Below are 25,374 nucleotides of genomic sequence, written 5' to 3'. Positions count from 1 at the left end.
TCTCTGGCAAAGAGAGCGTGACGCTTGTCAGTTTTGTTTTGTTGAATTTCTCCCTGCATCCCAGTTAGAACGAAAGCTCTCTCGTAATAATTGTTCGTAATAAATTCTTTGTGACTCTTTTTAGCGGGTATCTTTTGACAGCGCAAAATGTATGGAATATTACGTAAATAATGACATCATAAAGCGTATTTACCCTGAAACGCCAATTATTATGTCATTAATGGCGTAATCTGAATAGGCTATTATATGCAATTAAGTATGTGCCGACTCATGATATGCATATTTCAAAATACATGGGTTTTTGCCATAAAGTATGTGTCGATTTTCCTGAGTGTAATTAACGTACGGTATTTCATATGATTCCTCAAATAATTCAACTTTAATTTTCTATACTCAAAAAACGATTACTAGAAAAATAGTTAAATAATTCCATTTTATTCGGGACGGTCCTCTCGTTTATTTTTTAAATAGTGTACGTAATATTTGAACAGACCCTTAGGCGCAGAATGGTTGAGGTACTAGAACTCTTGTCTGTAACGCTTGTAAACGCTTGTAACGCTCAAATATTATCGATGATTGATGACGACAGCTGGACAAGCTTGATGATGATGATGATGATGATGTGTTTTCATCGTAGCTGATTACTTGCCAAAAATCCTGTAGTTCTTATAGTTCTACGTACTTTTACTATTATTTTTTTGATATTCAGTGTTTTTGCCGTAAAATTTTCTATTCATAATAGTGTCACCGAAAATGACGATCGAGGATCGGGTGGTGGCTCGCTTCAATAAAGAGCTAGGTAAGGATTTTGACGCCCTTCAGAAAAACGAAGCCTTGCTGCAAAGCTATCGGGCGGACTTACAACGTCTGGCCAGTAGAATCACCCTTCCCGATGAGAACTGCATGCCAGAACTGAAGAATGCCATCCAGTCGTGTTCGTGGAAGCACACGGAGCTGGAGGAAGCAGCCGACAACTTGGAAGCATTTGAAGAAAAATTGCTGGAGCGAATCGAACGGCACAAGGAAGTTCTGGAGCGGATCGATGGCCATCTGAAAAAGATTAAGAAGCTGGAGAACATGAAGGAATACTTCAAGATTCTACTGGATATACAGAGTGTCGGTCAGGAGCTAACCGTTTCCATTAATGGAAAGGACGAGAATAAGACGATCAGCCTATATGTGGCTCTAAGTGGACATTCGAATAGTATTCTGGACCGGTTGAGCGGGTTGGATTCGCCTCATTTAAAAATGTACGCCAGGAACACCGCCTTCTATTGGCATGATATCCTCAAGGAGAAATTTTCCAAGGATTTTGAAGCAGTTCTGAAGTCGATAAAGTGGCCTAATTTGAACCAAACACTTGAATTGTTCAACCCTTCCAAAGAGAACCTCCACAAGCTGTCCATTCTGGCGGAGTATCTATTCCTGGTGAAGATTCCCGGTGATCAAAACTTGCTAAGCGTCAAGCTCACACCCTCGATCATTTGTCCTCCTATTACGGCACCAAACGAGTTGCTTCTGAAGCCATTCCGGCTTCGATTTACGTTTCATTTTTTCGGCAATAAGCAAACCAATCGTCTGGACAAACCCGAGTGGTATTTCACACAGATCCTTGCATGGGCTAAGGAGAACCATGTGTTCGTGGGGCAAAATTTCCAAACACCTGCCATAAAGGCGGGTGTCGACAACCACAACGTTCGGGTGAGTAGATTCTTCAGTGGTTTCTTTTTCGTACGAAGCTTTGACATCAATGATAAATTTTAGTTGGAATTCATTCGAGGACTCGTACAGCTGGCCATAGAGAAACTGATCGATGACATCGATTCTATTTGTCAGGATGAGGCGTTATTTAGTCATTTGATTGACGAAATACTTTCGTTCGAGCAGGAATTGAAATCCACCCTCGGGTATCCGTCGAGTTTCCCTAGTGCCGTTTCTGTGCTGATTCAGCCAAAGTATCTGGTCAAGTGGATGGCAATCGAGGAGAAATTCACCACGGATAAAATGGACGCTATGCTGAAGAGCGTAGACCCTTGGAAGTTTCTTGATCCTGCCAATCTGGACGATATGAAAATTCCTTGCTGTGCGGATCAGTTCATCCGACTGCTGGATGCCATTCGTGAGCGGTACTGTTCCTTGCCGCAACCCGGACAACAATTGCAGTTTTTAGAACTCCAACTTGAATTGATCGACAACTTCCGGCGGAGGCTAGTTCAGTTGCACAATAGCCCAGGGCCTGATTGCGTCAGTTCGACCAAGATTTTGAACGCCATCAACTACATTACTTCGGTCTTACGAGAATGGGGTGAAAACGTGCACTATTTGCACTTGCATGCCGCTTTGTATGGTCCTCACGCCGACGAAATCAGCTCCGTATTCGACAAAACGATCGAAGAGATGGACCACTGGCAAAGGTCGTTGGTCAAAGATCTTGCCTCACGGGTAGTGGATGACGTCAAAGCAAAATCCCGCTCCTATAGACACGACGTGTGGCCATCTATGAACCAATTGGACACGAAGGAGACTTTCATGATGTCGGCCAGCGCCAGCGAAATGTTCCAAATGTTGGTGAACCATCTGCACAGTCTAGAGGCGGAACTGTCTGCCAATGTGTTCTCGATCGTGATTCGGCTGATCGCTCTTCACCTGGACGAGTGGTTCATCGATGGGATGGTAATGAACACAAAGTTCTCAACTGGTGGAGCACTGCAGTTCCAGTTCGATATGACCAGGAATCTGTTTGCCCTGTTGGGACAGTATGCCCGAAAACCAAGCTTACTGTTTAAGAGGTATGTGTATAGCATTTTATGCTGGTAGATGATTACTCATAAAAAATCTTTCAGAATAAACGACACTTGCATACTGCTGACGATGCCGCTGGGTTCGGCAATGTTGCTGCATGAGACACTGCGATCTTCAGAGCAAACAGAAGATGTTGTGCGATCAACCCTGAAAGAGGTGGGACTATCCATACTCGGTAAAACGGCGACCATAGAAATTTTGGAGAGGAGGAATGATATAGTTGTTTCCTAATAATATAGTATTTTATTGTATATGTTTCGGTGATATTGTGTTGTATGAACCTAAAGTTTTTCTATTAAGTCTTGTTGCGAAAAAGAATAAAAAATCCGTTGAAAATGCTTCTATACTGTATAAAAGTGTATTGCTATGAATATTTGAAAAAATGCCTGTTATCTTCTACTTAAGCGAAGGAATGATTTTGATTAATGGTTTTTTGTGTCTATTTAAGGAGACTTTCAGGCCTAGGCTAGCTCGTCTCCGGTTTATGAATTTGAAGTAAATATGTTTACGTTCTTCTTCTTCTTCTTCTTATTGGCATTACATTCCCACACTGGGACAGAGCCGCCTCGCAGCTTAGTGTTCATTAAGCACTTCCACAGTTATGAACTGCGAGGTTTCTAACCCAGGTTACCATTGTTGCATTCGTATATCATGAGGCTAGCACGACGATACTTTTATGCCCAGGGAAGTCGAGACAATTTCCAATCCGAAAATTGGCTTAGACCGGCACCGGAAATCGGACCCAGCCACCCTCAGCATGGTCTTGCTTTGTAGCCGCGCATCTTACCGCACGGCTAAGGAGGGCCCCGATGTTTATTTTCTTATTTTTTGAAAAATGTTAAGGTTTACTTTAGTTCCATCAATGTTGGCCAATATAAGTACTTAAAATTTCATTTTAAGCTTTTAAGGTACTTTAACAGCCAAAAAAATATTCAGATTAGCAGTCTGATGTTGAAGTAATCAAATATGAATACTGCAATCAATAGCTTTCATGTTGTTCTGTTGATTGCGCTATGCAAATTAATTCATGAAAAAAATGTTACTTAGGACCTTTTGAAAAGTTAAGCGAGAAATATACTCAAATAAAGCTGAATCAGTCAAGTGAACAATGAAGCCCTTGAGTTATATAATTTGTCACATTTACATAATTTTTAATTACCATTACATAATTTCCAATCCGGAGATGGCTTGCCGATTCTTGTTCCGGCCATGGATTTTTTCGGGGTAAAAAATATTCTCGATGCCCCGGGTCAAACATATTTTTGCAATGACTAGCTAGGGATCCTATAATGAGAGATATGCAAATACTTTTCCAGACGATTTAGCAACGCTGTTACGTGCTGTTACTTTTGTTAGCAAACGCTTCCAGCACTTGCCGCAGCGTAAAATGTTCAAGCTTGTATATGACTTTACATTTTATAACAGTTTGGAATATGTTTGTCTGTCCACTAACAGTGTTTAAATTAAGCATTATCACTAAAATAAAAGTGCAATACAAATAGGCGAAACACGATACATAAATTAGATAACTTCTACTCGCGAAAGTAAAACGAACTGTTTATTCGATGAAACTTTTCTAAAAATTTATCTCAATACCTCTCAACCTCGTCTCAATCTGCAACAATAACATCGTTCATTTGGCTCACGCTTTGACAGTTCTCAATGCTTGATTGGCTTACAATGGCCGCTTTCGCATATCTCTCATTATAGGATCCCTATGACTAGCATAGGAAAGATGTCTGTTCTTAGTTAATTACATGTTATAAATTGCTTGATTGCATAGTAGTAATGATCATAGTATGGAAAGTCCTATAGGATAATAATTATCATTCGATTAATTTGAGTGTAGAGTTAAGTACATAGGATTAATAAAAATATTATTTAAATTGGAACAGAGATAAAAGATAATCTCTTGTTTTTGTTTTTTTTTTCACAGTGCAAAAAAGGAGTCATCAACTATCATCATTTCCAATCTGTCACAAGCTTCATCATTGACATCCAGTGATGATGAGCGAGCAAAACTATCAACCGTCTTCGGGCTTTCTTCGTTATTTCGGTTAACCCTCCCCAGCAACGAGTCACGCACTTCGTTCTCGTTCGTTGGTTCGATCGGTTTCGTGAAAATTTCGCTGCTGGTTCGCGCGTCGTCTGATGTAAAATAGCGGAAAAAAGCGGTAAAACCGCCCAAAAATTAACCAAAAAGTGTAAAATTTATGCGGTTGGTGTTTGGCCAAGGTAATTCTAGTGTTTTCCGTGTCGAATGTGGTGGATTTCGGTTTGAAAAGAGTGTTTTTCAAGCGGGTAGCAGAGTGCATTTTTGTGGGAACAAGACGCATAAGAAGAAGAAATGGTTCGAGTGCGGTGTTGAATGATGCGAGTTTTGCTATCCAGGGTTGAAGCCAGTTGGGAGTGTAGTTCTACAAGATTTATGTTGTATCAAATAGTTTTTCAAAAATAAGTCGGGAAGCATTAAACCAACTTGAGTTAAATTTAAACTGTATGTAAAGTGATTAAAAATAGGGCGTGCCGTTTTACCCAACAGCCTTTCTTCGTTTTTTTTTCTCCCCCTTCCAACACATTAACAATATGCTGCATACATGCTGCCCATCCGCTCGCCTCTGTATCCACCGCCCGGTCTCAGAGTTTATTTGTTTTTCTTCTTTCCTGCTCTCGCTTATTCCATTGCCCGTTTCAACGTTTATTGGTTTGGTTTGAATGAATGTGTTTTCGTTGTCTCTTTAATAATTTTGTGAAAAGTGAGTAAACATTTTCAAATCTGATAGGCATTTAAAGCATAGCATATATGCTATAAGGCTATCTGACGTTTAATCATCTTTCTCTTGCACGCGCACGGAAAGGATAGGATTTGTTTTCATACGGAAACGCTTCGGAAGCGTTTCCGTATGGATACAAACCCTATCCCGCCTGTGCGCGTGCAAGAGAAAGATGATAAACGTCAGATAGCCTTATGCTTTAAATCGTTTGATGCTGAATTTGGATATCTACTCTACAGTGGTGCCAGATTCAAAGATTATGTATGTTCTTGAAAGCGTTTGAGTTGATTTGCAGCCATTTAAATTTGTGACTAATTGAAAAATTGATTTCAAAAAAATTAAAAGGGTAATTCTGGTCTTGAGAATTTAAGTTGCGAATAGATATTGTGGTCATTTTCTTCAGCTTGCGGTAATGCCTAATGGCCGTTATCTTTAACTGGAGCCGGTGCCTTTAGGGATGGCAATTACTTAACAATTATAATAAGGTAATTGCATCTTTATGGAGACAAATAAAAGTTAACCGAATACCAAAAGTAGGAAAGCGAGATAAGACGCATCCTAAATCTTATAGTCCACTAGCAGACCCGACGAACTTCGTTTCGCCTAAAATTGTTTTATTCTCTGATTAGTTCTCGAGTTATGCAGAAATTTCAGTTTCATTTGTATGGGAGCCCCCCTTTCCAAAGTGGGGAGGGGTCTCGAACCATCTTAAGAACCTTCCCCGGCCCCAAAAACATCTGCATACAAATTTTCACGCCGATCGGTTCAGTAGTTTCCGAGTCCATAAGGGTCAGACAGACAGAAATTCATTTTTATGTATATAGAAGAAGATTAGTCTCTCATCAGTTCTGTTGAAAACTATGGAAAAGGTGATGAGTGATTATATCAACTCAAATTACATGATCAAATTTCCACTGTTCCTGTTTGCCTACCAGTCAGGTAAGTCAACAATTACGGTACTTCATACAATGGTATCCAAGGAGGAAAACAGCTCCATTTGCAAAAGAGATAACGCTTTGAATATTCTTAAGTATAGGAACTTTCGATAATACTTATTATTCGTTCAATGGATCGTGCCATTAGGAGAAGAATCTTCGATAGGAACGTTATCAAATGGATTCACACTATGCTTGAAAATAGAGAAATCTCTTCAGAGGTGGGAGAGGCTGTCCTTTTGCCTCACGGCACATTTTCTAAGGTGCTCGGCCAATGACCGAGTTCGTTATTGTTATAGAGGTAATAAACAATAGAGGAAGATTGTCGCTGTCGTGACTGGCGAAACATCTTTTGCTGGCGAGAATAGGGCGCTAAATGTCAACGAAGGAAATATCAGTACGTTTCGACAAAATGTTTGGGAACGAGAACAAACACGTAAAAAAATTTAATGTTGTTTATTATTAATATTTCTAATACTTTTTTGCCAAAGCAGGCGCTTAATGACATGTATAAGAAAAAACTGACATACATTCGGAAACTTATACTTTTCATTAACTTATGAATGTTATTAGCTTTTTGATATGGGATCATTCATTAGGTGGCATAATGAAGAGTATAAGTATTTTCGAATGGTTTTTTGCCATAACATATAAGGTTATTTTTTTACGTGAAGGGAACCGCAGAAACAATCGTCCTCTATAGTTTATTACCTCTATTGTTAATATGCTCGAAGCGGCTCAATGATGGCGGCACTTATCAGTACTCTCATCAGGGTGGCCACTCAAATCCGGGAAACCGGGAAAACCGGAAAAAAACCCGGGAATTTGAGATCACCGGGAAACCCGGGAATGTTAATTTTATAATATAGCAGATCTGATTATAACTTTAAAACACTTGAATTCAAAGCTGTTTATTTGAAATGAATTATGAGAATTACTCGATAAACAGCATCTTCAAACCAACATTGGAAGGCAAACAGTATTGTCCTACATTTTGTGCAAAAAGTTCTGCTCTTTGATTAATGACGATTATATATTCTTAATTCATTAAGGGCCGATTTCTTCACCTCCGCTTAGTGCTTAAACCAGGTTTAATCGTATGGGTAAGCAGCGCTTAAGAGTTAAGCGGAGGTGAAGAAATTGGCCCTAAGTGCAACTAATAGAGGGATATTTGAATATTAAAAATGTCATATCCATCTGTCTAAAAAAATGCACGCCAGGCCAGAGCCACAGGAGCGTGCGCACTGAAAATACGTTGGAGAATTTTCATTCTGAAGCGAGCATTTTCTGAGAAAATAACAATATACCGTGAAGTACCCTAATTTCGTGCACTTAAGATCTGACAAAGTTAAAACGTTCATTAAAAAACATGTAGTGGCCATTTGGAAACATTTGCTACTGCATCACGTAGTAGAAGGATTCTAGGCTCTCAAAAAAATGTTACTTGCAAATTTTGCTGCTATTTAAAAAAAAAAAATGGAGTATGAATCCGAGACCGTTGTACCCTGTCCATGGATAAGGGGCTTGACGTTGATATTTCAAGTGTCTTAAAAAGATTTTTATTTTATTTTTATTTTTGTTGTTTAATAGAGTACTTTTTTCAAACAAAGGTTAAGTTCAACACTAAATTAAAAAAATAAAAATATTTTTCAATTTTTTATATCTCCTTCACAATAATATCGTTATTTTAATGGTAATGGTTTGAAAATAAGCTCCGTAGAGAAACTTTTATCACATCTTACTTAAATAAGGTCAACAGTTATACCAAACACTTGAGATACCATGCCTCCAAGTTAACTAATGGTTAGTGTCGCACGATCTAACAACAACTGCCTATTGGTAAATTTGGAGGTGCCGGCAGGGCTCAGTAGGGGTCTAACTAACATAACTCTAATACTAACAAGACCCTGAAACAAACGCTTATCCAAATAGCATACATCTATTTATACTTGTAGTAGTAGCTAACAATAATTCATTTTGTACCCGTATACTGCCATTCTACGCATAATTGTCCCATGTACATAGGGAATCCCAGCAAACATGGGACAGATATGCGTATGACGGCAGTATAGCTGAAGTAGAATTTTAGTAGTGAAAAGTAGAATTTGTAGATTTACTAATTTAGCATTGGAGATAGTGAATGTATCTATTATATCTTCTCGATAATCTTTTTATTTTAGTCTCTCTAGCTGCATGGATCAACGCAAAAAAACTGTTTCTCTCTTCCTTCTATTAGGTTAGTTAGAGAAATTAGCGGATATATAGGGGACATGACTTAGTGTTTCTCGTATTAAGACAAATTCGCTGACCTTTACCTTATAATAAAAGAAATGACCGATAGTAAAATAAATGACTGAAATTTAAAGATATCAAATAAATAATAAAAAACGAAAATAAATACATGACCATCGGTGGACAGAAAGACAAGAGACAGAGTTCTGTTTAGAATAGTTAATTGAGACCATTGCACTCACAAGATAGAGAATAACTAGTACCACTATTATTGCTACAAGACTAATAACTTGACCATTTACGGAAATGAGGATAGACCATATGATGCGTTCATCCACTATTATATTGAATATTGTATACCCTGAATCTGAATAACTGAATTTTAGACCTCATTATTTTAATAAATAATAAAGGTTTGAATATTAGAAAAGGGAATAGAACTTGACCAAAAAAAGCAATTACGGAACAACTGGACAGAAATTTTGTATAATGATCACTATTAGACTACTGAAACTTTAACATATGACATTACTGTGACTGATAGGATACAATTAACTCGACGACGTATTGACAAACATCCGATACTCAACCGTGTTAAAATGAGGGAAGCTCTTCAATGTGTCCATTTATTACAATAGTACTTAAATTAATCTATTTTAAAACCACCCTACCAGAATGATATCATTACATCTTTATTCGAAATTGTTACTTGGAAATGGCAACAGTACCACCCGTTGTCAACATAGACTACTATTAGGTATTGAATGTCGGCTCCAAGTAACTAATAATTAAATTTACATGTTAACTACTTATTCAGAAAACATCTATGTACATGTTGAGCTTCCATTATTTGTTCGGTTTATAATTGACAGACTGTAGATAGAAAGAATAATGTATCGGTATGATCACAATACAAACCCAGGCCGCAGTGACCTAGTGAGCAACATAGCTTGAGTCGTCTGCTAGTATTGTGTATCACATGGAGAGCCCAGCCGAGATACCAGTCTATTAAGACTACAACTGGTCAACTCTCGAAAAAAAAAAACAAAAAAAAAATGAATCCGAGACCGTTGTATGCTCTTTATTTCGCGCAAGAAAATAGGATAGTTCCTAATTTCGCGCAAAAGTGTTCCTAACTTCGCTCATGTTTGGAATTGAATATCGTTATTGGTTTGATGAAATATAATCAATTAACCAATAGAAGCATGCATCCATTGTTCAAAATATGCAGATAACGGTATCAGACAGCCGTCAGTGACCCATTCTTTAGTCGAAATGGTATGTGCCTATATTTCGACCCTGGAGCTTTGCTTAGATTTTACTTTATGCATTTTAGTTGACACAAATCATGATTCCTAAAATATCGTTTGCTTCTGAAATATAAACCATATTTTAAGAAAAAAAGGCATTGTATGAGCAATGTTAAGCTGGTGTATAAAAAAGTTTAAATTTTCGAGACGTCATGAAAGAAAGTCTTAAATTCCGCTATCTCTTACATAGGACATCTTCAAATATGTGTTTTATACAAGACAACTTCAATATTATATACATTTTCGAAAAAGCTGCTGTAGTTTTATCTTAAGTTTAGCATCATTTTACACATCGCACATTTTAGCATCATTTTACACATCGGCTTTGTTAGGTAGCTATTGCAGGCACTGATCTATAAGATTTTTCAAGTCAACATTAGTCGATGTCGGTGGTTATCCGCCTGAAAATTAGATAAAAAGCGTATGGGAATGAACTCTTCGGGTTCTATTCAGTGTAAAACTGTCCTGTGTTTTATATTGCTTTTGTTTCATTAGAATGTTGCAAATGAAACTACGCAACAACAATAAACGAAATTAGGCACCATAATTACTCTCATATACCTAATTTCGCGCACAAAGCGAAAGTCTAAATAAACACAAAATACATAAAATTTTACACTTTTCAATAGTAATGATGAATAAACATATCCAACAGAGCATAATGGATACAAATATTTCCAAAAAGTAGCCAGTTTTGTACAGTAAAATCATTTGTTTACTTGAGTCATGATCTTCGTCGCTGTGCCTTGCAAATATGGCGGTCGATGGGAGGATCAAATTGAAATAATTTTATTTGGTGTACTAAACCAAGTTTGTTTTTCATTTTTTTTTCGTGAAAAACGTTCAATAACAATGATATTTTGTAATCCTCCAGATTTTTCAATTTTGACTGGCACCTAAAAATTGAAAAAAAAAAAATGATTTTATAATGTGCGAAGTTAGGGCGCGCTCGAAATTAGGGCACATCACGGTAACTCAGCTATTCAAATCTCGACTTCCCTGGGTATAAAAGTAACATCGTGTTAGCCTCATGATATATAAATGCTAAAATGGTAACTTGACATAGAAACCTCGCGGTTAATAACTGTGGAAGTGCAGAATGAACACTAAGCAGCGGGGCGGCAATGTCCCAGTGGGGGATGCAATGCCAATAAGAAGTCCACAGCACCTGAAACCAAAATCTCGTAACCAATTAATTTAATTTCTGTTGGATTCGATTCCTCCTAGAGGTGTGCACCACCGCCGCCGATACTTTTACATCGGCATGAATTTCCTTCTAAATTTCAAAAGTTTTCCCATCAAAATTGCGAGTGAATTTCCGAGAAAATTTAAAATTATTTCCCGAGGTAATTTTAAGTTTAAGCGAACATTCCAAAAATTTTCTTGTTTAATTTCAGAATGATTTCTCACGATTTTTGACCCTTCCTTCGGAAGTGTCTATAATTTCGCTTTGTATGCGTTACACAGGCGTGTTATGTATTAATCTATCAATAAATCTCTTGAATTATGAAATAAAATGTATGGTTTTTGGAACAAATTCACTTTAATATTGAGAATATAATTTTAACAAATGATATGATATGGACATATGCTTGTTTTTCTGATTTGTTTCAAAGAAACAATTGATATTAATTGTGGAACATAAGCCAGCATGTACCAAACAATCTTCTCAGAAAAGCAAAAACGTAAAAATTTAAAGGGATTTCAAAAATTTCTTCAGTGGAAGCTGGATAGCAAATGTTAGCATGTTTTGAGACACTAATTAGACCACTTATATGCATGTATGTGTGCGTATGTGTGCAAATTCTGAAATTTACTAACATATAAATCTCACTCATTTTTAAGGTATTAAACAAGATTAGTATTACAAAAATAGGCATCTAGAAAGCGAAATATATGTTATTATTGAACGCTATTGAGTTTTGTTCAATAATAACATATATTTCATACAGTTTCAGTCATTGGTCTGACTGATTTAGTTAGTTCTGGATTAATTAATGTCGAGGTCTCTGGAAATTACAAGTATATGCATATGCTACCATCGTTACGACAGTTACTAACCATGGTACAATAGCTATTTAAACCGACGAGCGCTTGATAGATAGGCAGCATGACGTACAGTGCGTATTCATTCATTTTGTTGTTACTCAACAAAAGATATTTTAGTTACCAGATAAAGATTGTCGCTGTTCGGAACATCTTTTGCTGGCGAGAATAGGGGAGCTAAATGTCAAAGAAGCAAAAACCATACGATTTGACAGCTTGATACCCAACATGTTCCGGACAGCAGAGCAAAGGGAACCGAAGCGACAATCTTTATCTAGTACAGTAGACGTTCGATAACTGCAAGTCATTTAACTGCAATGCTTTTTAACTGCAATTCGATAGTTGCAACAGTTTTGCAGTTATCGGACCGCTAAACTTCAAACTGATGTCAAACTCAATGACAGCTGCATTGCGCTGCACATTTAGATGCACTTTTATTGCATCTGACGTCGATTGTCAACCGTTTGACGTTTAGCATGCGTTGCAGTTATCGAACGGCATTCGTTAACTGAAAAGTAAACATTTTGCAGTTATCGAACGGCTACTGTAACTAAAATATCTTTTTACTCAACCCATGAAATCCGCCTTTTAGTAGGCAATTAATTTGTCACTTTATACGTTCAATCGTCGTGGGATGTTGACTACTTTTATCTCGCTTTAAATACTGAAGTCTGACAATATTTCCTTACGATTAAGGAAGGGTCAAAATCTCACTGTAAGTGGATTAATCTGGTTTTTTTTGTCTAATTTCTCTTCCAAATTTGAGTAATTTCCTGACAAAATAAAAAATCCTATGGACATTCTGAGGGTCGTGGGTTCCAGTCCCTTCGAAGGGAAAGTGATTACCTCGTTTCAACAAGATTGGACGCCTTCTTTTAAGAGGGTCGGAAGCCTTCTTTCGAAAAGCTCGGAAGGCTCTTTTCTAAAGGCTCGGGAAGTTCTTTTCAAAACGCTCAGAAATCATATTTCAAAACGCTCAGTAATCATATTTCAAGAGGCTCGAAAGCCTTCTTTCCAGAGGCTCGGAAGCCTCCTTTCAAGAGACTCGGAATCTTACTTTAAAGAAGCCCGAAAGACTCCTTTCAAGAGACCTGGAAGCCTTTTTTTAAGAGGCCCGGAAGTCTACTTTCAAAACCCCCGGAAGCCTCCTTTTAAAAGGGTCGGAAAGCTCCTTTCAAGAGGCTCGGAAGGCTTCTTCCAAGAGACTCGTAAGCCTCTTTTTAGGAGGCTCCGAAGCCTACTTTAAGAGAATCAGAAGTCCTTTCAACTAGTTCGAAAGCTTCGCTTCAAAAAGTACGGAATTCTTCTTCCAAGAGTCTTAAAAGCATTTTTTAAAATACTCATAAGCGCCCCTTAAAGATGCAAAGAAAACCTTTATTTAAGTGGCTCGGAAGCCGCCATTCAATAGGCTCAGAAGCAGGGCTGACAACAGTCATCGTCGCAGTAAGAAAAGCCACAGTCGCGACGAGTTGTATTGTCTTCATTGCTACTCGACGCATCGTTAATGACGCGCACGACGTTAGGTGTCGTCGTGTAATCAAAAAATCGTCATAACGACATGGGCAAAAAATGACTGACTAGATTTCCTATTCGGTTTTCAAATGAATATAACGAAATATCTAGACCAACATTTGAAAAGGGCGTAACAGCCAAAATTTATTCCTTCTGATTCTTTGTCCACATATACAGCTTTATATGCAGACGAAGTATCAGAAGAAATAAATTTTGGCTGTTACGCCCTTTTCAAATGTTGGTCTAGATATATCAGCACTGAGACTGTCTTCCAAAAAATAAAGTCTACGTAGACTTTTGCAGTTCCTTTGGAAATCCCTTTGTTTACTAAAAAATGTTTAGGGAGCTCCTTCAAAAATTCCTTCAGGATCCCTTCGAAACATTTGTGAGTAAATCCTTCGAAAATTTCTTTAGCAATATATTCGTAAATTTGTTTGGGAAATCCTTTGGGACTTTTTTTTGAAGATTCCCTTTGGAATTTGTTTTTCAGATGTTTCTTCAGGGATACCTTTTGAAATTATTTTAGGAAAACCTAAAGGAGATTCCTCCAGGTATTCCTTTGCAAATTTATTCAGTATGGTAATTCTTTCAGGTTTATAGGGGCCGTACACATATTACGTAAGCACTTTTGGGGGGAGGGGGGTCTGCTGTTTTCTTACGCGCCATATACATAAAAAATCATTTGTATGGGAAAAATCTTACATGGGGGGAGGGGGGGCTGAAAAACCCAGAAAAATTGCTTACGTAATAAGTGTACGACCCCATAGATATTTCTTTCGGAATTCCTTCGAGATTCCATTAAGAAATTCATTCTGAATTTTCTTTTGAAACTACTTCGGAAAATATAAATTCCTTTGTAAATTATTGTATTATTATTTCTATAAAAATGTCTGAAACTATAGCAGGAGTTCCTTAGAAAATTCATTCATGAGTTCTTTCGGAAATTCCTTCAGCAATTCCATTGGAAATATTTTCATGAGTTTTTTCTCGCAATGCCTTTAAACAAATCTACAGCGTTTTCTCCAGAAATTCCTTTGGAATTTCATCAAGCATCCGAAAGATATTCAATCTGCAAAAAAGATTGAGGGTTCGAGTCCTTCCAAGACACTTGGATTCTTTTTCGCAAATTTTATATCAATTAGTCCATTTCGAAGCATGTGCTGTGCATATGCACAGCCAAGATATTTAACAAAAAAAAAACATTATTCATGTTGGTCGCAGTTTTGTTTTTGCAGTCGCGGATTTCATTTTGTCAGTTGCGGATTTCGCGGATTGAAATTTCCTCAGTTTGTAACAGCCCTGCTTTTGGTATATCCCCTTCCCCCTTCGTAGACTAACGTAGACTTTTTTGAAACACCTCCCCTCCCACTTGACAGTCTACGTGGTTTATGGACAGCCCCGCAGCCATGGAAAAGCAGACTACACGGTTAAAAATGGTACCTAATATTAGGTATATTCCACTCAAATCAGAGTGACAATCCAAAATTAAGCAATTTTTTATTTTAAATTGAGTTCTTCTTCCTCTTCTTATTGGCATTACTTCCACACACTGGGACAGAGCCGCCTCGCAGCTTAGTGTTCATTGAGCACTTCCACAGTTAGGGTAAATGATATATTTTGGACATGTACATATTTTGGACAAGCCAGAGCTTTTTCGATCAATTTTAGATAATGTGTAGGAAAATTTTTATCGAAAGTATTATCATTGCATACTTTTACCTCAACTCTAGCGGCTCCTGATGAGAATTCACAAAACAACTATTATTTATCTTTAAAATTATCTAAAATGTAAAGCTTTCTACCAAAGTGCCTGCTGGACGCCAGTATGCAGGAGAACATGCATTATAGGACTCTTCGTAACATGCACCTGAAACACGTTTAAATTGGTTCAAACGGCAATCTTGAGGTCCTGCGGCCAAAGTTTAATTGTAATTGAGATACTAACATATTCCAATCGCTTAACATGAACTTGAGACGGATGAAAAAGGAGTGACCAAAATGAAGTTATGGTTTTATGCATCAGACATTTATTGGTCACCCCATGTGTACAGTACATGGATGAACCATTAATTGCCAACTTTCAGGCTGTTTTCAATGATATCGATAAGATTGCGAAACAATGTTAATTTCTGGTTTAATCTATGTCAGTTAAGCAAATAAATGCATTTAAATGAATGTGGATACGTGTAGGTAAGTCATACCATTGAGATTTGTAGGTGGCCATTTTTAAATTAGGAGAAAATGACTCTGTCCAAAATATATACATTTTCCATGTCGAAATTATATATTTGATGTCCAAAAAGAAAATATTTCAGTTCGCAGTATATCACAGTTTACACCTAGTAAACGTAATTTACTCGAAAATTGAGCAATGGAGACACAAGACTAATCATAGATTATGTATTTGGATGAACCTAGTGGTTTTCAATTGTTTTATACTATTCAATCTCGATATATTTTCTAATGAATGTCCTGCGCTTGTCCAAGATACATCATTTACCCTATTAACTGCGAGGTTTCTAAGCCAAGTTACCATTTTTGCATTCGTATATCATGAGGCTAGCACGATGATACTTTTATGCCCAGGGAAGTCGAGACAATTTCCAATCCGAAAATTGCCTAGACCGGCACCGGGAATCGAACCCAGCCACCCTCAGCATGGTCTTGCTTTGTAGCAGCGCGTCTTACCGCACAGCTAAGGAGTTAAATTTGCTTAATATAAATATGAGGTAATAAAAAGTTAGATTCATTTTATTTAATATTTGTAAACATGATACAGTAACATCCCGCTTTTTTCACCCCCTGGTGCATTTTAGGGTGATAAAATAGAAAAAAAAATCGATTTTTCAATTTATTTCACAAATATGAATCAGTTTATGCCTTGGAAAGGCAAAATGGGTATAATCCTTAATGTACGTTTTTCAGTAGAGTATCCAATCATGGTTTGAACTAGTGAAAAGCGTATCATGGTTTGAACCATTTTGAAATCAGTAGAAATTACCTTGTCATTGGCAGGAAATTAACCTAAAACAGTACACTGCCAAAAATATCTATATAAGATATATGTGTCGCCGTTATACATTTTTGCAATAGCTCCACCCTAATATAATCGATATAGAACCACACATAAATTATATAATTGCTAATTCGAGACCACACATAAATTTTATTTGGATATATATTTTATTAGTAGTTTGCGTGGAGAATGGTTTGGTTATGTGTGCGCTGATATACATCCTAAGTTAAATCTATGGATTTTTGCCAATAAATATGTGTGGATTTTTGGTAGTGTATGAATGGCATATTTAGGTATACTGGAAGTGATAGAGTTTATTTCGTACAAAACATTCGTACATATTGTTTAAGTAATAAAATGGAGCGATTTAAAAACGTCCTGAATTTGCGCTAAATCCCCCCACCAGTGGCATAATTTCAAAAAGCTCGTAAAGGACACAGGAGTGAGATCAATATATCAAAAGAACGCTATTTTTATCTGTAATCGATTGACATCATCATACAATTGAGGAACAGTTTTAAATACTTAAAATAGTAACATTTATACAAGGTAAAAACTGATCATGGTTTGAACTAAATTCGTACCATGGTTTGAACTTGTAAATGCAGTCATGTTCTGCTGCTGTCCGCTAGGAGCGCTGCATGCGCCCAGCGGGAGCATTTTGTTTACATTTCCAATATGAAAAAATCGAAATTTTCATATCGATAATTTAGACGATTTTCACACGTTTAGAGTTACTTATCTAATGCGAGAAGATGAATAGTAAAACAAATTCGCTTTTCTATAGATTTCATTAGCGTTTCATGCATGTGATTAGTATTATATTTAGGAGCTGCTGCAGTAGTTCAAACCATGGTACGAATTTAGTTCAAACCATGAACAGTGTAGTTCAAACCATGGTACGAATCAAAGTTATGTAATTATTAAGTTTTTTTTCAATGAAACTAAGCATAAATATGTGCACCCAGGATGTTTTTAGAAAGATAATAAACTAAGCTTCCATATAAAGTAGAAATCGCAGCTGTAACATGTCTCTATAATGAAATAAATCTCGCGTGATTTTAATAAACGACGTATGTCCAAATGAGAGGCTCTCTTTCATTGCGCTCTCTTTCACTAGTATCTAAGCTAGTTTTGCATTTATTGCAATATTTTCACCTTAACACGCTAGACAAAACAAGTTTCTTCAGATCTCTGTTAAAAAATCCGATGTAAATGTTAGTATGGCTTCGTAATAATCGAAAGAGAAAGTAAACAAAAAGAGTCTCTATTTTGGACTTACGACGTTTTCAAAAGTCACGCGAGAAATAAACTGCTCTGTCGGCTCATCTGATTCCTGCCATTTGGTTCAAACCATGATTGGATACAACTGTTACGCAAACAATTAAAAAATGGCATAGGGGGAATGACGGCTTTGGCAGGTTTTGTTCTATTATTGTCAAGGGGGTTTTTTATGACTGATTATGCTCAAATTTGGCGGATTTGAGTGAAAGGAACCGTTAAGTGAGTTGTTTCGCGGTTCCGTGTGGAGGCTGTTTATTCTTGATCGGATGTCCCTTGTCTTTTTCCGGATAATCTATCTTCGCATTTTTTTTACTCTTCTTTTTTTCATTCCAGCATTTTGGAATATGTTTCCTTGCCAAAACAGTTGCTACGTCCGATTTGGGTTGACAAGCTGGGCTTCTTGTACCTATCGATGCCACGCGCACAATACGGAACAGAAAGTAAATTTTGTGCCATGTTCTGCGCAACATAAATTACTTTCTATGAGATAGAGATTACACTCTGAAAGCCGATTTTCATTATATTGAAGCAACAAATAATCTGCTTTTACACTTAGCTTTTAATTTAAAAAAATGAGTTCAAATCTTTTTTTGCTCAAATTCGAGAAAATTTTGTTTACGAGCGTTTTTGCACTGCTGCTAATGGAGGCATTTTTTTGCCCTTTTTCTATTTTACCGATTTTGTTTTTCTCAATATTTTCGTTATCAACGCTTATTTTATTCTATTAATGATATGAGTGTATAACTTATACGTAAAGTTAAACGAATTACAATGATATGGAAATGCTAATATCATCTTCCAAATTTTTACGTACATGTTCATGATAGAATTAGAGGCGAAAGTATAGAATTCATAGTTCCGTTAGGATACGGCATGCATGAAGAACATTTTTATAGAAGTCGATTTGAAAGCGAGCAGAGGGCAATATTTGTGATGGTATAAATCTCACGACCTTCCTTCTGGCAAGCTCCCCTATGAAGAGGGAGGGAAGAGTGTCAGTGTGGAAGCTGATATCTCCACTGGCCGAATAGTCAAGTATCACCCGTCTGCTGTTGAGTTGAAGGCTTTGTGGGTCTAATAAAGGTAGATTTACTATGAATGTTTTTACATTAGAAAATAAAACTAATGGCTTCTTGATCATTGAATTTAAATGGATTTTTTCATAACTGCTGGTAGCACTGCCACGAAATTATAAAATTAGGTTGGCTCTAAAAGGCATATACGGGAAGACAACTGCGTCCCCGCATATGCATATTCTTTTCAAACTAAAACTAATAATATGTATTGATGTTTCGCTATCCACCAATTTCAAGTGGTATCACTCAACCAATTTGGTCAATTTCTAAATAAAAAATCATGCGTGTTCGATTAGATCTGTTCGAACTCGAATTTGGGACACTTGAACCTATTAGATAGCGATTTGTATTCCAATCGTTCACTGCAGATTCAAGCCTTATCGTCGACGGCTTTCGCAATTCGTTTCGGCCAATCTTTACGACTGCGACCGTTACGATGCGATCGGATCAGCTTATCATAACATATGCTACCACAACCAAACGCAAAACTGAACGAAGAATTTGTCCGTTGGTGGATCGACGATGACGTAGTCGTACTATTAATACGAAAGCAAACGTGTTTCTCCGTCATCCACTTCGCGGCCATTCGCGCGCGATGGATGAAGGAGGTCGGTTTAATAATTTGCATAAGAGAGATTGGGATGAAACGCCCCTCGCTTGTTTTGGTCGTTCCGGAGCATTTTCCTACATCATTTAAACAGTGTTCGTTCCGCATCGTTCACCCCAGGCAAAAGCGCGCGCTGTTTGGTCTCTGCAAACCTGTGCGTTGCTGGTTGCCGTCGATGTCACTGGCAGCGATTTGTCAGCTCCCCAACAGCAACAAACACTTTGTGGGAGGCGAAGCATTGCAATGGCGCGGCGATGAATAGCAGTGGTTCCACGCCGTCAATTTGTTTTCATTCATCTCAGATAAGAAAGCAACGGATAGAGTTGAGTACGTGAGGTGTGCTTAGCGATGATCCACCGCATTAGTTTTATCTAAACCAAAATTATGTTAAAAGGTTCACCTGACATTGAAATTAGATATGGTGCGAACAAAATATGTCTTCAACATCATCATGCTTGTTTATTTTTCGTTCTTTCGTGTACTGCCCCCACTCGCATAACAGTCCCATTTGACTTTTCGTCACTTTTAAGTTAACCCAATGATTAGTGTTCATTTCTAACGTACTTTCAAAAATCATAATAAAAATTGCGATACCCCGTACCCGCATAACAGTCCCGTTAAGAATTTACATAACCTGATTGCACAAAACCAAAAAATGTATCGATCAAACTGAATCGTTTGACGGTAATCTATAGAATGATGAACAACTTAGCAAAATTTCAACAAGATCCTATGCTGCCTCAATTTATTAGATTTTTTTGGAAGTTTTATATGGAAGATACGATTTGGAACTTCAATGGTCTCAGTATGCGAAAAAACGGTATGGGACTGTTATGCGAGAGGGGGCAGTGTAGTAGTAGTGCAATATTTTGTTTATAGACACAATTTTCAACACCAGTGTTAACCAGGTGCGTGTCCCCTAAAAATGTTTACTCACGCATTATTACGGAGGCTGTGTCACGTTCTTGTTTAGATGAGTAGCATCACCGTTCATATTAGGTAAACATATTTTCATGTGGTGTAAATTTTGAAATAAGGAAATAAAGTTGAAGTCAAGTCACATACCTAACTGTTTTACACAGACCGATCAACACTTGTTTAGGATAAAGATAGGTCTGTAAAACTATCAATACAATTATTGTCGTAATATCAAATATTTGTTTAGTTAGCATGATATTCATGTTGATGTCTCATCTGTACTATTCATGTTGAACTGTACTAATATTTGTCGATTAGGCAAAGCACCATAAGTATTTTTCACATTCACCGTAAATCGAGGGTGTTGTATTTGAAACAACTATACAATTTTACTAGTTTAATAAAACGTTGACAGCTAATAAAATAATGAACTATTTTATATTTTTACGCCACCATAAGCATGCTACCCGAGCAGGAGCTATAACCTTGATAACAGAAGTTGGCATGAACTTGCCATGCATAAGAGGTAAAATACCAAAAAATAATGCCAAGAACTAATGTGCATAATAAGCTTAGATATTTTTATACCGAACAAATAATAATTTGTTATGCGTTTGGTATTGTTATAACAGAATATGTTATGCCTGAAGTATTTTGTATATTAATTTTTGGTATTATTCCTTTGGTATTTTACCTCTTATGTGAGGCAAGTTCATAACAGAGTAAGGTATCAAGAACAGAATTAGATATTATTTTAGTTATTGACTTGAGTATTTGACTTGTTTACCTCTCTTACTCCGTCGATATCAGTAATAGAAGTTCACTGTTATTTTGTCATAATATTCTAAGATATTTTTTGTAACTTGATCTTTACACGTTGTGTTTTGAATTCATGCGGTACCGCGTAATAATAACCGTGTGAAAATAAACCTCAGTGTAATAAACATTGCCTAGCAATCTGATAATTTTCTCCATAAATCTGATCTCAAAAGTTTTCAAAACTACAAAAAATTCAAAATTTTGATAGCAAGATTTTGAGCAATCATGTCCGATGGAGCTCAAATTTTGCATAGGGGCATAGTTTAGGGCTTAGGAGTCGTACACTTATTACGTAAGCAATTTTTGTGGGATTTCAACGCCCCGCCCCCTCCTCCCCTTTAAGATTTTTCCCATACAAATGATTTTTTATTTGTAATGGCGCGTAAGAAAACAACAGACTCCCTTCCCCACAAAAGTGCTTACGTAATATGTGTACGGCCCCTTAGGAAATGTTTGCGTAACGTCCGGGTTTTAAATTGGATGAAAAATTGTTTTCGCCATAAGGGGACTTTGACCCAAAACAGTCGATTTTTTTTTCAAAATATTAATTCTCAAAGTTTCATGCATTTTGAGTCCTTAAAAAACAAAAAAAAATTCCCCCTTGTGAGAAAAAAAAGTCTTGATTCATTTTTAGCACCATTAAATCATGTCCGATTTAGCTCAAATTTTGCATAGGAGAATATTTTTGGCTACGAAAACGTGTGAGTATCGTCCGGTGTTAATATTCGATGAAATTTTTTTTATCATCTGAAAAAAAAAATCAAGTCCCAAAAATGTTAAGAGAAAAAAACCATTTTTTTCAATTTTTTTTAAAATAGCATCAGATCTCGACGTTTCATGCATCTTTTAGTCATTTGGCATCAAAAGCAAAAATTCGATGGGTACCCCCTTGGGGAAATTTTCATGGGTTAAAATTTCAAAACTTTGATGAATTTTATGCACTCCTAAATCATGTCCGATTGAGCTAAAATTTTGCATGGGGTCATATTTTGGGGTAATGAAACTTTTGAGCAATGTCGTTTTTTGAAATTCGATGACATTTTTTTTCACATACATTCATTCCATTCAATTGGCACCCTACTAATCAGGTTCATTGGAAATAAATTTGTAATTATACGTGATTGAGGTTTGTAAATTTTATTTTATGATTAGATTTAATTTTATTATGTTATTGCCTTTCTCGTATTTTTTTTAAATAGTTCGCTATGGCGCTTCAGCGTCAGCCTACACTGAAACCCAAAAGTGGGTTATTCTCAATCAAGACCCTACTTTGAGCCAATAACCCAAATTTGAATAAAATGTCTTTCTAGCACCAAACGGCGATTCAAATATGACGTCCACTACTTTTTAAGATTTCTAGAACCCCCTTCCCCCTCTGTCACGCTTGTATACCTTGTATGTGCTGTCACAAAATCTTAGACCCCCTCCCCCTAAAACATGTGACGTCATTATTGAACGACCCCCAGGTAGTTCGATTTTAACCATTGGCAAACAATTTGATTACGTTTAATTTACCCCAAGTGGACTTTGATCAACTCAAAATTGGGAAAATGTTCCAAGGTTAAATTTTTTTTTCAAACTTCCATTTACTTCCACTATAATCACTAATGTATCATCAGATACGTATTTCGTTTAGTGATTATAGTGGAAGTAAATGGAACTTTGAAATTTTTTAACCTTGTCAAAATTGAGAATATTGAATATACTCAAATTTGGGTTATTGGGCCGAACAACTCCAGTTAGGTGTTTGCTTCTCGCTCTAGTTTTGACAACAATCATGGGAAAGTAAGGGAAAATTATCCTAATTTTGAGTAAATTTTGTTGCGATGTACTTATTAGGTAGCTGTCCCCCCGGTTCTACCAAACCGCACCAAGCGGCTTTTTGACTGACCTCTGGTTTTTTGTTTTACAAGGATATCCTCAGTTATGGCGTCGATGATCCTACACGATATGCGATCGATTAAATCTGCTAAACAGGAAAATGGATATTTTTTTGGTGGCGCTTGGTGCGATTTGGCAGAACCCCGACCATATGGGAGAAATACCTGTGTCCCATCCCTGGACGATTAAACAGCAAGGAGTGACACTAATCTTCTTAGCAATGTCACTTCCAACGTTACCTTTTCATATCTAGTTTTCCGCGAGCGGTAATGGCCGTAGTCTGCAAACGAAAACTAAACTCGCGCTGTATACTACTCTGATTCTTCCGGTGGCTTTATACGGCCATGAAACATGGACGTTAAAGGAGGCTGATCGGAGAGCTCTCGGAGTGTTTGAGCGTAAGGTGCTGCGGACAATACTCGGCGGTAAACAGGAGAACGGTATCTGGCGGCGTCGCATGAATCACGAATTGTACCAGGTATATAAAGGGCTGGATATTATTAAGCTTATACAACACGGCAGACTACGGTGGGCTGGTCACGTTGTTCGTATGCCGGAAGAACGTCAAGCGAAGATAATATTTAGTAGAGAACCCGGAAGAGGCCGCAGGCTTCGTGGAAGGCCGCGTACACGATGGCTTTTTGCAGTTGAAGAGGACCTGAGGGCGCTCAATGTTCAGGGCGACTGGAAGCGATTGGCCCAGGATCGAGTCCAGTGGAGAAGGATACCATTCGGCGTAGGTTCATCGAAGAGCTGTAGCCCATCAAGTTTCAAGTTTTAATGGCCGCCAGCATGCTTGCGGGTTAGTCTCTGGTTTGACGTTTCTGGAGGTCACCTGCACCCACCATTCGAGCATTTTGATCAATTTGGTATATAAGAAGGCTTGAATTCACTTCATCAGCACCTTCTTATATGCCACATTGGTTAGAATGCTCGGAACGGTGGGTGCAGTTAACCTCCACAAACGTCAAATCAGAGACTAACCCACAGGCAAGCTAGCGGCCATTACCGCTCGCGGAAAACTGGATACTCCCTGAATGTAAAACGGTTGGTACGGTTGTCCCTAGAGATGTCGTAAAATCCCGATTAATCGATTAGTTACTAATCGATTACTCTTGATTCTTGTCGATTATTGAATCGATTAATCATTGTATAGTAATCGATTTAAAATTAATCGATTATCACAACGATGAATCGATTAATCGAAATAATCAATTAATTTTCGACATCCTTATGATGTCGTAAAATTCTGATTAATCGATTAGTAACTAATCGATTACTCACGATTCATCTCGATTATTGAATCGATTAATCGTTGGGTAATAATCGATTCAAAATTAATCGATTATCACAACGATGAATCGATTAATCGAAGTAATCGATTAATTTGCGACATCTCTAGTTGTCCCCGTTTCTTCCTTTTGTGAATTCAAAACACTTCGTTGATCATGTTATTCAATACTGAATAATCTGATTGCCGATGAGTTATGAATTATCTCCCAATTCAAGCCTGCACGATGGGCCTGGCCATTTTCATATTTGTCTTATATTTATGCCGGTATAAATATTTTAAAAGAGTTAATGTCTCTATTATGATCTACTATTGCTTTACCCTATGTGCGTTATGGTTCTATCAACTCGTGCTCTTGATAAACTTCTAGTAAGTGCACGTGGTTTCCAAGATGGCCGATTTGTGGCTTTGCTGCATAATTACCTTAAAAAGCTCGAAGCGCGTTACTTAACCCCTACTGTGCCGATATCTACTGTGGTATTCTGCTGTACAGAATTTTTCCATTACTCATTTATTGTTGTCGTTGCCAGTCCATCTTATCGTGGGTCCATTGTGTTCGTTTGTCCATGTCGTGTATCCAATGATCGTAGCAATGTTCGGTTGCCATTTATCCGGATCACGTTGGAGGAATGCCTCCGAGAAGAACAAGTTGTCAGCAGTACTGGAAAAGGTCGTGATCTTCAGCAGACAGAGAGCAAAGCGCCTTTTTCTATTTCAGGCGACCAAATGAAAGAATCATGGGTTCTTTGATCAATTTCGCATGAAAGGCAGTTATGAAAGGACGTTGTGCTTTATTTTAAAATTAAAATTTCTAAGCTATTTTCATGGATATATGCGAAGAATAGTGACTAGTCGATAAATTAATCATACT

At 37.3% G+C, this 25,374-nt stretch overlaps 2 protein-coding genes across 3 annotated transcripts in view; both read left to right on the top strand.

Moving 5' to 3' along the window:
* The first annotated feature begins 629 nt into the window (after positions 1-629).
* On the top strand, positions 630-3,158 carry LOC134214434 (RINT1-like protein). Its single transcript, XM_062693809.1, has 3 exons — positions 630-1,701; positions 1,765-2,789; positions 2,844-3,158. Exons 1-3 carry the CDS (start codon positions 754-756, stop codon positions 3,031-3,033), a joined length of 2,163 nt encoding a protein of 720 aa, XP_062549793.1. The 5' UTR covers positions 630-753; the 3' UTR covers positions 3,034-3,158.
* Positions 3,159-4,853: 1,695 nt separating this feature from the next.
* Positions 4,854-25,374, top strand: part of LOC134208699 (klaroid protein) — a 55,583-nt gene continuing 35,062 nt past the window's right edge. The window contains exon 1 of one of the 2 annotated variants that reach the window (XM_062684516.1): positions 4,854-5,037. The gene's annotated coding sequence lies outside the window, so the exon portion shown is untranslated. The remainder of the gene's footprint in view (positions 5,038-25,374) is intronic. The other variant, XM_062684517.1, reaches the window with a different exon arrangement.

Source organism: Armigeres subalbatus, chromosome 2, assembly GCF_024139115.2.
Source record: "Armigeres subalbatus isolate Guangzhou_Male chromosome 2, GZ_Asu_2, whole genome shotgun sequence".
Taxonomy (NCBI): domain Eukaryota; kingdom Metazoa; phylum Arthropoda; class Insecta; order Diptera; family Culicidae; genus Armigeres; species Armigeres subalbatus.
This window is presented reverse-complemented; position numbering and strand designations above follow the sequence as displayed.

What these genes read in the sequence shown, in the direction of transcription:
- LOC134214434 (XM_062693809.1), top strand. Translation starts at nt 754, where the DNA reads ATGACGATCGAGGATCGGGTGGTGGCTCGCTTCAATAAAGAGCTAGGT. An exon ending in TCGACAACCACAACGTTCGG is followed by an intron (nt 1,702 to 1,764) that starts GTGAGTAGATTC and finishes GATAAATTTTAG; the next exon opens with TTGGAATTCATTCGAGGACT. An exon ending in CCAAGCTTACTGTTTAAGAG is followed by an intron (nt 2,790 to 2,843) that starts GTATGTGTATAG and finishes AAAATCTTTCAG; the next exon opens with AATAAACGACACTTGCATAC.